The sequence below is a fragment of the Megalops cyprinoides genome, chromosome 8, assembly GCF_013368585.1.
Source record: "Megalops cyprinoides isolate fMegCyp1 chromosome 8, fMegCyp1.pri, whole genome shotgun sequence".
NCBI classification, from domain to species: domain Eukaryota; kingdom Metazoa; phylum Chordata; class Actinopteri; order Elopiformes; family Megalopidae; genus Megalops; species Megalops cyprinoides.
Window position 1 is genome coordinate 36,265,902 of NC_050590.1, and position 14,556 is coordinate 36,280,457.

The 14,556-nt window shown below is 41.7% G+C and overlaps 1 protein-coding gene across 1 annotated transcript in view; it reads left to right on the forward strand.

Annotated features, from left to right (window-relative positions):
* LOC118781556 (transient receptor potential cation channel subfamily M member 7-like) overlaps window positions 1-14,556 on the forward strand; it is a 58,240-nt gene that overhangs the window by 11,279 nt on the left and 32,405 nt on the right. The window contains exons 6-18 of the mRNA XM_036534510.1: window positions 846-970; window positions 1,492-1,663; window positions 2,200-2,374; window positions 4,697-4,820; window positions 5,120-5,192; window positions 6,857-6,957; window positions 7,366-7,500; window positions 7,629-7,682; window positions 7,785-7,925; window positions 8,118-8,252; window positions 8,417-8,694; window positions 9,463-9,691; window positions 11,544-11,705. Of these exons, the coding sequence (XP_036390403.1) occupies window positions 846-970; window positions 1,492-1,663; window positions 2,200-2,374; window positions 4,697-4,820; window positions 5,120-5,192; window positions 6,857-6,957; window positions 7,366-7,500; window positions 7,629-7,682; window positions 7,785-7,925; window positions 8,118-8,252; window positions 8,417-8,694; window positions 9,463-9,691; window positions 11,544-11,705 (1,904 nt within the window). The remainder of the gene's footprint in view (window positions 1-845; window positions 971-1,491; window positions 1,664-2,199; window positions 2,375-4,696; window positions 4,821-5,119; window positions 5,193-6,856; window positions 6,958-7,365; window positions 7,501-7,628; window positions 7,683-7,784; window positions 7,926-8,117; window positions 8,253-8,416; window positions 8,695-9,462; window positions 9,692-11,543; window positions 11,706-14,556) is intronic.

Consider the following 14,556-nt stretch of genomic DNA (forward strand, 5'->3'; position numbering starts at 1 on the left):
CTGCGACTGAGTCCTTGCCCGAGCCCTGACAGAATTATTTGTTTTATTGTTAATCAAGGAGGATAAAAGGGAACAGGTTGAAAGCAATGATAGATTTAAAGGTAGTGGTCAGGCTTCCCCTGTTTCCAGCTCACCAACCGCCACTGCTTGGATCTATATTTTGGTTAACTTACCTAATAGCTTTGAAAAACACATAGCATATGTTTTCACTCTTTATCTTTGTAGCCATGTGTTTCTTTCTACCACATGGAAGCAGCATAGTGCTGTTGCTGTGATATCAACATTGAATAGATAGGAGAGGCATTTTTCCCCCGGAAGCATTTCACATGGCCTCGGAAAACTAGAGGTGTGCTCCTGCAACAGGTATGACTAAAGGGAAACAATACGGGAAGAAACCTAACACCACATGCTGAGGATAGCTGTTGTTGTGCTAAAATATATCACAACAGCTATATCTCTCAGCCCTACGAAAGCTGTTAGGCATTTAATGATAATCTCTGTGAGTCTTGGTGAGTGGATTTAGCCAAATTGTTATCTACCTTTAAGACAGTGCTGCTGTGATTGCCACTGTAGCCATATCTAATAATCAGGTGTCAGGTCAGTGCGTTATGGTATCTTCTGTTTTTTTTTTTTCTCACTGCAGTCCACAGTTGAAAGCACATGACACTGAATAGTTCCCTACATGCCCTGCTTTGCCATGAGCTATTAACAGCTTCTTTTAATATGGCTTGTGGATGATTTGTGTCACTTGTCAGTATTCTTAGCATTGCATTTCTGAGTTCATAAAGAACAGCATTACATGTGTTATTTATTTAATTATTTACTTTTTAATTTATTTTTAACAGGGGTAGCAAAGCACGTTGGCGATGCGCTCAGGGAGCACTCCTCCAGATCCGCCCGCAAGATTTGTACAATTGGAATCGCTCCCTGGGGAGTTATCGAAAACAGGAATGACCTCATCGGGAGAGATGTGAGACCCTCCACTCATGCACAAGTTTTTTCACAGAGTGACTTAACTCCATAAAGCATGTATATTAATTCCTTAACAGCTATGCCATACTATCTACATGTGTCTAATTTTAAGATAAAATAATGCCAGCATTTCACAGAAGAATTTTAAAGAGATTGTTGTAACTATGCATCTTGCCTTTGGAGGTGCAGAATGCACTAAGGTGGCCTACTCTGAATGATTCAGTTGTAGTTACTCCATTTAGAGCCAACAATGAGGTGGTGCTTCTGCCCAATGCTAATGGAAAACCAGGGAAATTTAATTTAATTTAGGATTTAGTCAGGGCATCTGTATACCTTGAGAAAAGGAATAATGGTCATTATTATTATATTTGTTAATTTTATTATTGTTATAACATCAGTAATACAATGATAATAACTATAAAAGATACAGTATAAATCCAGCATTCATCAGTGCTACAGCATGTTAGCATGTGCCTAACTGTTTACAGTGAAAGTCTGAGCACATGTCTATGTGTTTAGGTGGTGGCCCCCTACCAGACACTGCTGAACCCCCTGAGCAAGCTGAATGTACTGAACAACCTGCATTCTCATTTCATCCTGGTGGATGATGGGACAGTAGGGAAGTATGGCGCAGAGGTCAGGCTCCGACGGGAGCTAGAGAAGCACATCAACCTGCAGAGGATTCATGCCAGTAAGTCTTGGCCACATCACCAGCCACATATAACCTATGTAACCAGCCTGGCTCATTATACCGCTTTTCCACTGTAGAGTTGGAACCATGCTGGGTGATTATACCCCTTTTCCACCGTAAAGCTGAAACCAGGCAGGATCATTATGCCCCTTTTCCATTGTAGAGCTGAAACCAGGCTGGCTCATTACAACTCTTTTATACTGAAGGGGTGGAACCACTCTGCCTCATTAAATCCCTTTTCCAATGTAGAACAGGAAGTGGGCTGTGTCTTTTCGACTAGTCATACTGAAGTGAAATGACGAATTCAGTATTTAAAATGTGCTGTGTTCAACAATTGAAGTTTTATATCAAACTAATGACAAAAAGTAAAAAGTCTGGTCAACAGTCTGGTTGCATCTTGGAAGGCATTGTACACCTTGCTTTATTTTCCTCTCTCATTCAAAAGAACCCCGTAATGATTAGTTGTTGATGAATCAGAAGGTAAAACATAATCTGAGCCACACATTTGTTGTGACACTGCCTCCATCTGTGGTCAGGAATTGGGCAGGGTGTGCCAGTGGTGGCGGTGATCCTCGAGGGGGGGCCCAATGTGATCCTCACAGTGCTTGAGTACCTACAGGAGAGCCCCCCTGTCCCCGTGGTTGTGTGCGAAGGCACAGGTCGTGCTGCCGATGTCCTGGCATATGTCCACAAGCACACCGAGGACAGAGGGTGAGCCTTGGGAGGTGGCCATAGGGGAGGGCATTATGACATCACCACTGCAATACCAACACTAGGGCAGCTGTGGTGGCTTAGGAAATGGAGGTTGCAAGCTCAGAGCTTTGGGGAGGAATGCTGAAATTTTATATAGAGCAACTTACATAGGTTACAATTGTTAGGTCCTGTTCACACCTGGTATTAACATGCATCTTTGGTGATCTGATCACAAGTGGACAGCTCTAACTATGTCCGTTCACACCTGGTATCTCCATATGCAGCTCGAGTGATCACTTGTGATCGGATCTCACTTCCCCGCTCTATATGCACATAAAGACATCATCATAAATCATTTCCGTTTGCAAATGTAAGTTTATGCTTCATTTAAAGGTCTGTTTGAACAAATCTTATGACTGTGTAAGGGCTCAGGCAAGGACTCAGTCGCAGACCAAGAGAGCTTCAGGTTCCAGGCGGGTTTATTAATGACGGCAGGCAAGTTGCGCAACAAAAGCAGGCAGGGTCGAAAACCGGAAGGCAGTCCGTGGACAAAAGCAGGGTCGGTAACAGAAGCAGGCAGGGTCAGGAACTGGGCAGGCAAACGATCAGGCAACGGGACGAAACGGCAGGCAGAAAACGAAGACGAAGGGCAGGCAGAGTCAAACACTGAGAAATCAGACATCCAAAAAACTGCGGGAACGAAACAGGTACGAAACACACTGCAACGAACTGGCAAACAAGACAGGAACAAGCAGGGTAGAAATAGGGCTGGGCTGATGAGGAAATGGGATGCAGGTGAGCAGGCAGGCAGGTGAAGGTAATGGGGCAATCAGGTGGGCGGGGACCAGGCGGGGAGCGGGGCGGGGCTGGAACACAAGGAAAAACAAAAAGCACATGGACAGGGAAAAACAAAAACACCACAGCTAGGGGGGCGGAGCCCTGACAGACTGTCACTATGAAATAATGCGTGTTGTATCTGTAAATGAAAACCTAGTTGACTAGCAAGCTAGATTCCATTCATCACTGAAATTAAATACCCCAAACTCAGCCACAGCTGATCTTTTGTTAAATTCTGTTTATCATTGGAAAAAGCAGAAATGCTATATTAGAACATTTTGAACTTCACCGTATTTGTCTGGCACCTTGCCAGTATGGTTAAATTAATGTGAGATGTCAGACAAATTTGGTGATCATTGATCGCTGTTTTGGGACATTAATCCACGTTAACCGTTTTAGAATGTCCCCTTGATATTCATGATATCGTAAATCTTGACTCCCACAATAGTCTTCTAATATTAATTTGTAGAACTACAACACTTCACATATTATTCATAATACCATTTTTCCATGTCATATATTGCATTACACCTTTGGGGCTTGGAAACATTTGATGTGCGAACTTGCAAACTCTGGTTGTTGTTGTTGCCTGTTGTCTCACTTTAATTGCACGTAGCTTATTTTTCATGCTATGTAGTGCACATGGTTCGTTATGTTTTCATTAGCGTTATTAAGCCTCTCATGGTTTTCAGTTAGCATTTGCTATATTTTTAATGTTAAATCACTGTTACCTCAAAGCTAAAATTAGCTAGAATTTTTCCAGTCTCGTGTTCTAATTGCACTGGTTTTCTCTTGCGTGCTAAACGGCTAATCACACCAGTGTGAACGCCGTTGGCGCGCGAATGAGTACATACTTCCACTTAAGCAGAGGACATAGATTGAGTAGGCGGTCCTTTAATGCGGGATGCATTTGCGTTCACACTGCTAAAAGCCATATGTGGCCCAGACCACCTCCGAATGTGGTCTGAAAGATCGGATCTCAAATCGGATCTTGGTGCGTTCACACCTGTACTTAGCGCTGTCCACATGCGATTGGATCACCAAAGACGCATGTTAATACCAGGTGTGAACAGGCCCTTAGATGTCATGATCATCCATTTATGCAGCTGGATATTTACTGAGGTGATATTTAAGTACTTAAGTATTTTGCCCAAGGGTACAACAGCAGTGCCTGTATGAGGAAACGAGCCAGCAACCTTTGGGATATGAGCCCTGCTCATTACCACTACACTGTTATATTATTATAGTATGACAATTACTGCACTACAGATTAACTACAAACCAGTTTTACAATCAATATAATCAATCGTATAGGTTTGCATGTCATGTGCAGGTTGTCAGCAATCCCCATTTTATGATTGTTGATTGATCGCCACTGGCCCTCATAACGTTTTTGCAGTTTTTAAGAGGTTATGATGTTGTTTACAGCAAGTATTGTAAATTTTGAAAATAAATAATGGACCTCACTGTGCATGAATCGCTAGAGGGTTTATTGTCATACAGAGGTCTTCCTGATGGTGTTGAAATGGACATTATTGGAACCATTAAAAAAACATTCAACTTCAGTCAAGGTGATGCCAGCCACCTCTTCCAAACGCTGATGGAATGTATGAAGAACAAAGAATTGGTAAACAATTTTTTCATATACGTAAATTCATTAATGCTTAATAAATGTGATTTGATGTTCAAGTTGAGAGCTGACTGAACAATACAAAAACATTCTGTGTTCCTCTAAACACAATATGTTATCAGCAATGCTGTAATTTGATTACATGAACATAATGTGTTAACACAAACTCAACATTATCACAAGATGCAAAATATATATATTTTTAATCCTGTGCATTTGTTCCTGTGAGCTTAGTCTACCTTAATTGTGACTAATATTAAAATATATTTTTTTTTATCCCTTTTTAAATGTGAAAGATAACAGTTTTTCATGTTGGATCAGAGGATAACCAGGACATCGACGTGGCGATACTAAGAGCGCTTCTAAAAGGTAAACATCATCGACTCTCCCTGACCACCCCAGCTCTATTCCTATTTTCCAAATGGATTGTCAATGCATAGCCTGTTTTAGCAGGCATGTCACATCTGGATTTATGTGGAGGGGTTCTAGACCTGTTACAGTTCTGGCTGCAACTAGAGGAAGCAGCTCCTGGAACAGTAGAGGTAGTTGCTGTGTGGCTGAGCAAGCAGCTCCCCTGGCAGTGAACATCAGTTCCTAGTTCTAAAAAGCCAGGAAAGCCTCTGGTTGAGTCTAATTCAGTTTTTTTTTTTGCTTTTTTACAAGACCCTTTTTGGAATCACACTGCAAAAAACTCAGTCAGGAATGCAGGAGCTCTGAAGCTCTTCTGATACACTCACACACAGCTAATGGCTATCGTTCACACTTTAAGTCCCGCTGGACCACATTGGAGTGGACTCAGCTCCAGTGATGTCACCAAAGCAATGTGCAGGCACCAACATTTTGCAGACACCAGTGAGACAAAGGCTTACCCACAGTTCCTAACTACCCACCCCTATCCCCAGCTAAAAGAAGCCAATTTGGTCCACAATGTGGACTCCCAGTCATCTCATCTACAACTCATAGCTGGTTTTGATGCCGAGCCATAGGACTCAGCCTGTGGTTGAAATTAATGCCTTTGCTGAATGAATCATTGTGACAAGTGGGTGATTTGAATGGGGTGCTGTCTGTCTGTTTTGTTGGCTGGACCAATCATTCGTAGATCCATTGACTTGGTTTGACTAAAAAGGTTTACTGAAGGAGAGAACAGTGTTGAGCTCCCACTGCACTTTTTGCAGCGGCTTGTTGTTTTCAAGGTACTATTGCCAATCTTGATTCATTCCCATTCAAGACATTTTGGCACCTCCAGACATGTCTGCAGACCTCCGCAGTTTTGCTCATTAATTGTTGTGAAGGATCACTTCACACTCAGTTGTGTTGTGTGTGCATGAATTTGTGTATATGTGCTTCTGTGTGTCTGTATATGACACTAAGAAATGAATGAGACAATATTAAGACAGTGATTTTGGTGTATTATTACACTGTTCATTGAAGTCATTCCATTATTCATTATTCAGTTTTACTCACCTGATAACATCATAGCTGTTATTATGTGATGCATTCAACAGGTTTATTATATTATCTGGGAGTTAATACATTGTCCAGTTTCAGTACATTATAAATACAAAATTTATGAAATTATAAAAAATACTTACATCATCCAGAGTTGTCAGTTGTTACTTACTTGCTTTGTTTGACCTTTGTACACCACATTGGGTGGAAAACTTATGCTAAGTCAATCTGTATTATAATATACTACATGGTTAAATCGTCACCATTAGGTAATTCATTGATAAAGGGCTGTAGGTGCCATTGAGGGTACTCTACATGGTGAGCAGGCACAAATTGATGGGACAGTTTGCCCTTTGCAAAGGGCATATCAGTGCTTTGGCTCGGCAGTCACTGATGGTAGCAGTGTTAATTTCTCCATCCACTATGATTTTATCCTAAGCCCGAATCCCATCTCCTGTCATTCTGTCTTGCGTTCTTGTTTTTTTCTTTCACACCTGGTCAGATGTCTTTTTTAAATCCCGTTTTGATGGTACAGGAGCAAGGAACGATTCAGACTGCATCTGTCTTTGTTTTTTTCTCTCCAGGCACGAACACATCAGCGTTTGACCAGCTGGTACTCACCCTGGCCTGGGACCGGGTCGACATCGCTAAGGATCACGTGTTTGTCTACGGGCAGCAGCTGCTGGTAAGTACACTGTAACAATAGCAACACACATCCCACAGGTAGGAGCTTTTCATCCAACAATTTATTTTGTTTGCCCTGTCACTTATATGTATTAAACATGACCCCTTATGCAAAAAAACTAAACAACACAACATGGGATACCGATCATAAAATGCAATTAGACACACATCACTGTATAACCATAAATACAGTATAAAGATTTTAAAAGTATGTGTGTGTATGTGTGTGTTTCTTTGTATGGGTATGTTCATTCATGTGTATGGATGTGTGTGTGTGTGTGTTCATGTATATGCATGCATGTGGCATGTGTTTGTACTGAATGTTGTGTTATATATATATATATATATATATTATATGTATATGTATGTGTGTGTGTGTTTGTGTGTGCGTGTATGTACTGTATTAAAGGGAACCTCTCTGGAGCAGGCGATGTTAGACGCTCTGGTGATGGACCGTGTGGAGTTTGTGAAACTTCTGATTGAGAATGGAGTCAGCATGCATCGCTTCCTTACAATCAGCCGCTTAGAGGAGCTCTACAACATGGTACAAGCCTTTAACATGTCTCTACCCAGCTCTGAAACACAGCGACGTCTTCTAAAACACATCACAGATGTTTACTGGTGCCTTTATTTAACAATGATTTTATTTCATGTGTTTTTCTATCCCTATAGAAACAATCTTCCACAAATCCAAGTCTGTTTCACCTTGTAAGGGACGTCAAACAGGTACACCATATTATTCTTCCTGAAAGGTGTAAGTTATATAGTTAAATGTGCAGATTTGGTTCTCACTGCACTGGTGTGGTGTCATTCATGTGGTTTCCAAAGGGTCACCTCCCTGCAAATTATAAAATCACCCTGATTGACGTGGGTCTTGTCATCGAGTACCTCATGGGCGGGACATATAGGTGCAACTACACCAGGAAGCGCTTCCGGATCATTTACAACAATCTCCATGGAAATAGTCGGGTGAGGGATTCTTCCCTGAAGTTCAGTGACACAATGTCTTTAGATCACCCGCCAAGAATTACCACATGAAATGAAACATGAAGGTGGGAATGGAGTTTACCCTAGGAATGATGTCAAGTCTAGGAACATCAAAGAATATGAAATTGTAACTGGTACTATGTTGGAAAGACTGCCCTCTTGTCCCTCCCTTAGAGGTCTGGGCGACACATAACCATTGGTGGATCACACCTGCACAAGAACCGCGAGTCCTTCTGCATCTATGCTGATAAGAAGGAGAAGACCAGGCACAACCACTTCATCAAGACAGCTCAACCATACAAACCCAAGGTACACCATAACACCAGCTCTGAGCCTGCTAGTGCCTGAGTCCAACAGGTCTGCAGGAAACATTCCCTGTCATCAGGAGGAAAGGATTCACTTTGTCCTTGTAACGTGCATCTCCCCTGTTCTGAGTTCCACATAACCAACCGTGGTCCAACTCTCCTGTCTAGCCGGAGTCCTCCAGACAGCAGTTGAGGAAGAGGAGTAGAGAGGAGGTGGTGGACATTGATGACCCAGAGACGCAGCGCTTCCCTTACCCCTTTAACGAGCTGCTGGTGTGGGCTGTGCTGATGAAGAGGCAGAAGCTGTCCCTCTTCTTCTGGCAGCATGGTGAGGAGTCCATGGCCAAGGCCCTGGTAGCCTGCAGGCTCTGCCACTCTATGGCTGTCGAGGCCCAGAAGAGCGACGTAGTGGATGGCATGTCCGAGGAGCTGAAGGAGTATTCAGAGTAAGCATGAGTAATAATCAGGCTGACTCACAACAAAATTGAATATGTTTACAGTGAGAATCAGCACTACTCAAAGTACTCACAGTGTAAGAAACCAAGAGAGCAGTCGCAGTAAGTAAGACTAATGTCAGAGTAATTATAGTGATTATGTGTAGTACTTGGTGTGTGCTTACTGTAAGTATTAGAAGCTGAAAGAAGAGTCAAACTACTGAAGGAGTCCTCGATGTACAAGTTGTTTTCCCAAACTCAAAACTGCAATGCTGTGTTACTATAGACCTGCTTTACTTGGTCTGAAAGAAAGTGGCCCAAAAACCAAGGTTGCTTGACATCTTGGTGACAGGCCAGAGTCCCAGTACTGTATTGGACTGAATATAAGGCAGCTTATTTAAAATGTTACTTTAAAATCAAATTACTCAGACTAATGCTAAGCCGCAAAGGGTGGCACCATAGACCAAAGTGATACTTATAAATATGGTGCCCATTCAGCATTAATTTCTTAAAGTTGTATTTTTTGATGTTGGTAAAGTGTTTAAAACTTCCCTATAGGCACAGTTTTCTCTCAACCAGCACTCAAAAGGACAGATCAAAGACAGAAAAGTGCAGCTTTACCCTATAATCAGGACCAACTTACATTTACACAACTTGATGGTATAAAATGATTTTATGGTGGTAGTAGGGGGGCTTTGCAAACATGTGATTAAGTTAGGCAGTGGTTAGACCATCTTGTATGGAGTGTGGGCCTGCTGTAAAAGGTTATAGCGGTTCCAGGGAGTTCGGAACGTTGGCGGTGGACCTGCTGGAGCAGTCCTTCAGGCAGGATGAGACCATGGCCATGAAGCTGCTCACCTACGAGCTTAAGAACTGGAGCAACTCCACCTGCCTGAAATTGGCTGTGTCATCCCACCTGCGGCCATTTGTGGCACACACCTGCACGCAGATGCTGTTGTCTGACATGTGGATGGGACGTCTCAACATGAGGAAGAACTCCTGGTACAAGGTGCTGGTCCCACTTTGCTTTCTTTGTATTTTCTCTGTGCTTTTCCCCTTGTTCATTATTTTGAAATCGACAGATGTGATACATTAAATTCACCTCTCCACAATACCAGCTGACAAACGCGATCCTTCTATCCTTCTATACCACACATGGGCAACATGTGACCTTTGAAGGAAAAACTACGAAAAAAAATGCTGCGTTAGGCTGCGTTCACACGTAGCATCTTTTTTGAAGCTGTCAGCGCCTGTTTTACATAATAATCCTATGGAGTAGACCGTGTTTTCAAAAACGTCCCGAGTGCTTTTTTTAATGCAGTCGCCGGCCTTTTTTTTTCTTTCAATTGAAAAAGTTCAACTTCTCGAAAAAAACGCCCTACGTCAAGCGCTTTTTTGACAGCTGACCAATCACAAGCGGAGTGGTGAGACCTGACGTTTCCCATAACAACCACCAAAAATGGAGAAGGTAGCGGTGACGTTAATTGTGCTAGTTTCTGAGCACAGTGAACTGTACAACATGACAGTTAAACCGTATCATAACATTCATCATAAACATGCCGTTTGGAGTCAAATTGGACGGGTCATAGGAGTTTCTGGTGTTTGTGCTTACTGCTTATCGTTAGCAAAACTAGCCTTTTAGCTAACGTTAGCTCTGCAACAATGTATAGCCAGCTAGATCGCTAACAATGTACGTTATCTACCCAAAAGGTGTCTCGCCACAGAAAAAAGTACCAAAGCCTCACATAATTACCATGTTTTTAACTGACCCTAAACGAGAGCCAGTTGTCTCCTTCTCGCCATTTTGTATCGCAAAAATGTTGCAGTATTCAAAGAATACAACATTAATAGACATATCAGTACTAAGCATGCTAACTATGGCACAAACTTGTCTTCGCGGGAAGGAGAACAAAAGCCCAGAAATTGTCTTCCAACTGAATTGCCAGGCAGAAAATTTTTACAAAGCAGTCTACAGTCCAAGAATCGGCAACAAAAGTTAGCTACATGCTGTCACACAAAATCGCAAAACGCAGCAAGCCGTTTTCAGATGGTGAGTTCTTAAAAGACTAAGGTAGAGGCGGCTAGTATACTTCGCCCTGACAAGAAAAGTCAGTTTGAAAATGTGAGCCTGTCGCGTCATACAGTTACTCGGCGTGTGGAAGTCATTGATGAAGAGTTGACTGCTGAATTGTCAAAAAGGGCATCTGGTTGGACTGTTTTATGAAAGTAAATGTTTTTATTGTAACCGCAGAGTACACCAAATTGAAATGAAGCTGTAAAAAATGGCAGGGCTTTGAGTAGACTGGCAAATAGGCTACTGTAAAGTAGGCTAATCTGTCATGTATATCAAATTAATGTCATTTAACATAACAGCACTATGCGTTTCATGTTTCATTTCAATCGTCCAATGTGTGGCCCTCAGCTTACTTTATCAAAGTAGGTATGGCCCTCTGGAAAATAATGTTGCCCACCTGTGTTCTATACACTCACATGCAACTGAGATTGCACAGGGTTGTTTCTGATGCTGCTAGCCCCACAGTCCAACAGCTCGGCAAGTACAGAGTGATTCACAGGGCCTACATTCTTAATGATTTTCACATTGACACAGCAGGACATTTACTGATGTAAGGCACTCAGCACTCAACAGCAGCACCCTACCTGGTAATTCAACCCACAATTTCCTTGTCACAACCAGTCTGCTTTCTTTCCTGCTGTAACACACTCCTTTTTGTTGTTTTCTGAAGGGGGTCCCATTACTTTTTCATATTTTTCATCATTGGTTACTGCTGGAGATGTTGCTTGGAATCGGGGTGTTACCTTAAGTCCAGTTTGCCTGATGCATCCTGTCCACCCCCTTCCAGGTCATTCTGAGCATCTTGGTTCCACCAGCGATACTCCTTCTGGAGTATAAAACCAAAGCGGAGATGTCCCACATCCCCCAGTCCCAGGATGCCCATCTGATGACCATGGAGGACGGCGAGCACTTCCTCCATCACCCCCATGCCCATGATCACGTCCAAATGGTCAGACACACCACCAACCATTTTTCCAGTTTAATGGTGTGTGTGAAAGACATGAACATGAGGGAGTAACATTTACTCACAAGGCCACGATGACATACAGAGAACCAGTGAGATCAGCGTAACCTTTGTATCCGCTGTGGATGTATTTAACACACATATACTGTTGATTCTATGGGAGAAAAATTTTCATTTCTACCAATTAGGGGTACACAAATAATCGATGCAGTTGACTAAAATCGATGACCAAATTAGTTGCCAATGAATTTAATTTTCGATTAGTTGGTTTTCGTGCTGACTCGGAATGCTCAGACATGTAGACTAAAAAGCTACGTTGCTTTACTGGACTGAACAATAGAGGTAGCAACACCTTCACGACCAAAGACCTCAAAAGTGTGGCAGCATTTCTCTTTTGCACGTAACTTGTTTTTTATGCTATGTAGCGCGCGTTACATTACATGGTTCGTTATGTTTTCATTAGCGTTATTAAGTTTCTCATGGCTTTCAGTTAGCATTTGCTAATGTAACACCGTGGGTGAGTAATGTTACAGTAGAGAACAAATCAAATCCTAGTATCTTCTGATCTGGCTTGTCTTTGGAGTACGCTGGGCTAGTCACTGGATGAACGCATCTAAAGTAAACACCCACTCTAGGTCCGGTTACGGAGGAATAAGAACTCAATGAGAATTTGGTAAGGAAAAACAAAATATTGCCGGCACATTTATTATCAACCACATGAAGCTCAAATGTCCTCACTTTTAAATATTTACAGTTCAGTATAAAAAACAAAATATATCTCTCAAGGTAATGGCAAAAGAAACTTTCCTGACCAATTTGCTATTCGATTTGCTACAAGTATAAAAATAAAATGAGCGCTCTTTTACTCATAAGGTCTTTAACTAAAATCTTACTACTCTGGTACTAACAATTTTTTTTAAAGAAAATTATGTTGCAACCTTATGGCTTCTAGATATAAAAATAAAGCAAAGCAAAGTCCCATCTACCGGTAATTTGATTTGAAAGGGAAAAAAATTAGAGATCTCTTTAAATTTCCTGTTGCTTAGCTGCTCGGTTGATATCCAGTTGCCCCGATCCGTTGGAGGAGTATGGTGGGAGTTGCACAGGACAGGACGATCGACGCACACGCAGTCCTTCCTCTAGCACAGGCAACGCAGCTCACTGGACCTTCTCTGGCTCGCCATCCCTGTACCTTGACTCTCCCATATGTGTATACAAAAAAACCAACCTGCATATAGCAGTAAGAGCTCCATTACAATCTTTTCTTTATGTTCCATCTCTATCTTTTTTCAGGAAAATAAAGTTCACAGAAAATAAACTGCATGACATCAACTCTACAACATTACCAGACACTCACAACGTAATACCTTGAAAACCCGGTTACTTAAATTATAACTGCTAGTACGACTTACTAGCATAGCTGGCTAGTGTAAGTGATAACCGACTAACTTAGGTTTATCATTCACTTCAATACATCAGCTACATAGCTAACAGATATGACGCAGAAAAAAACTATGGAAACCCTTAGACTACCGGGTACAGTGTGTTAGCATCTCTCATTCACTTCAATACATTAGCCACATTGCTAATGGTAGTGACGCAGTTAAAACTGTACAGGGATAAATCTAAAACTCTGAATATTTTCCCAATTTAATACCGGTTAACTGCTTACTCCGATTGGTTTTTAATTCTACTTTCACAAGAATAAGTATTCAACACATTTACCAACGTTTTATTAATAACATAAACACTACTAATCATGATGTCTTCAACAGCTACACAGCGCTCGCCATTTTGATATAACTAGCTAGCTAACTATCAAAGAGAAAACCGCTTACCAGAGTTTCAAAAAAACAGCAGAACTGCATGGGAAAAAAAGTCTTCTGGGTTCTGTACTTTTCCAGGGATGTCTCCTACGTATATGCACTCTAATGGTGAAGATTTGGCTTCAAAGAAATTGTTAAAAGTAACAAGTTCTCAACTCTCTGCTTAATTTTCTCTGTCTGCATTGATCTTGGTATCCAGGAAAAAAATTTAGAGCAAGCGTGCGCGCTCCCTCTACCGTCTACTACGGTAGAGGGAGCGCGCAGTGTAGCATAGTGGTTAAGGAGCAGGACTCGTAACCGAAAGGTTGCCGGTTCAATCCCCGCTGGGATACTGCTGCTGTACCCTTGGGCAAGGTACTTAACCCACAGTTGCCTCAGTAAATATCCAGCTGTATAAATGGATAACATTGTAAAGAATTGTAACCTATGTAAGTCGCTTTGGATAAAAGCGTCTGCCAAATGAATAAATGTAAATGTACTACGCATGACCAGGCAGAAATGAACCCTTTCAGTGAGGGTACATTTTATGTGGGTTACACTAAATTTTTAAATGTTAAATCACTGTTTTCTCAAAGCTAAAATTAGCTAGAATTTTTCCAATCTAGTTTTCTGATTGCACTGGTTTTAGCATATGCACTAAATGGCTAATCACACCAGTGTGACCGTACGCGCAAAAGGGTTAACTCTGCCAAGAAGGTTGTGAATTGCAACATTTGCAGACCTGACCTTGCCTGGCATGGGAACACATCAGTTATGCTTGAGCATCTGAAGAGGTGGCACGTTGGCTCTCTGGATGATGAAGACTCATCTTGTTAAGTTAGTTTGCTAGCTAGCATAGTTAATGTTAATGTTAAAAGCCATGCTGCTTCACGCTATGAGCTGTAATGTTTTCCATTTTGAAATACATTTTTTCTTGATCAATAAATTATTAATGACATTGAACATACCATTCAGCAAATAATTACCTATTATTCACAATGATCCTGTTCACGTTCCAAATGTGCCCTAAC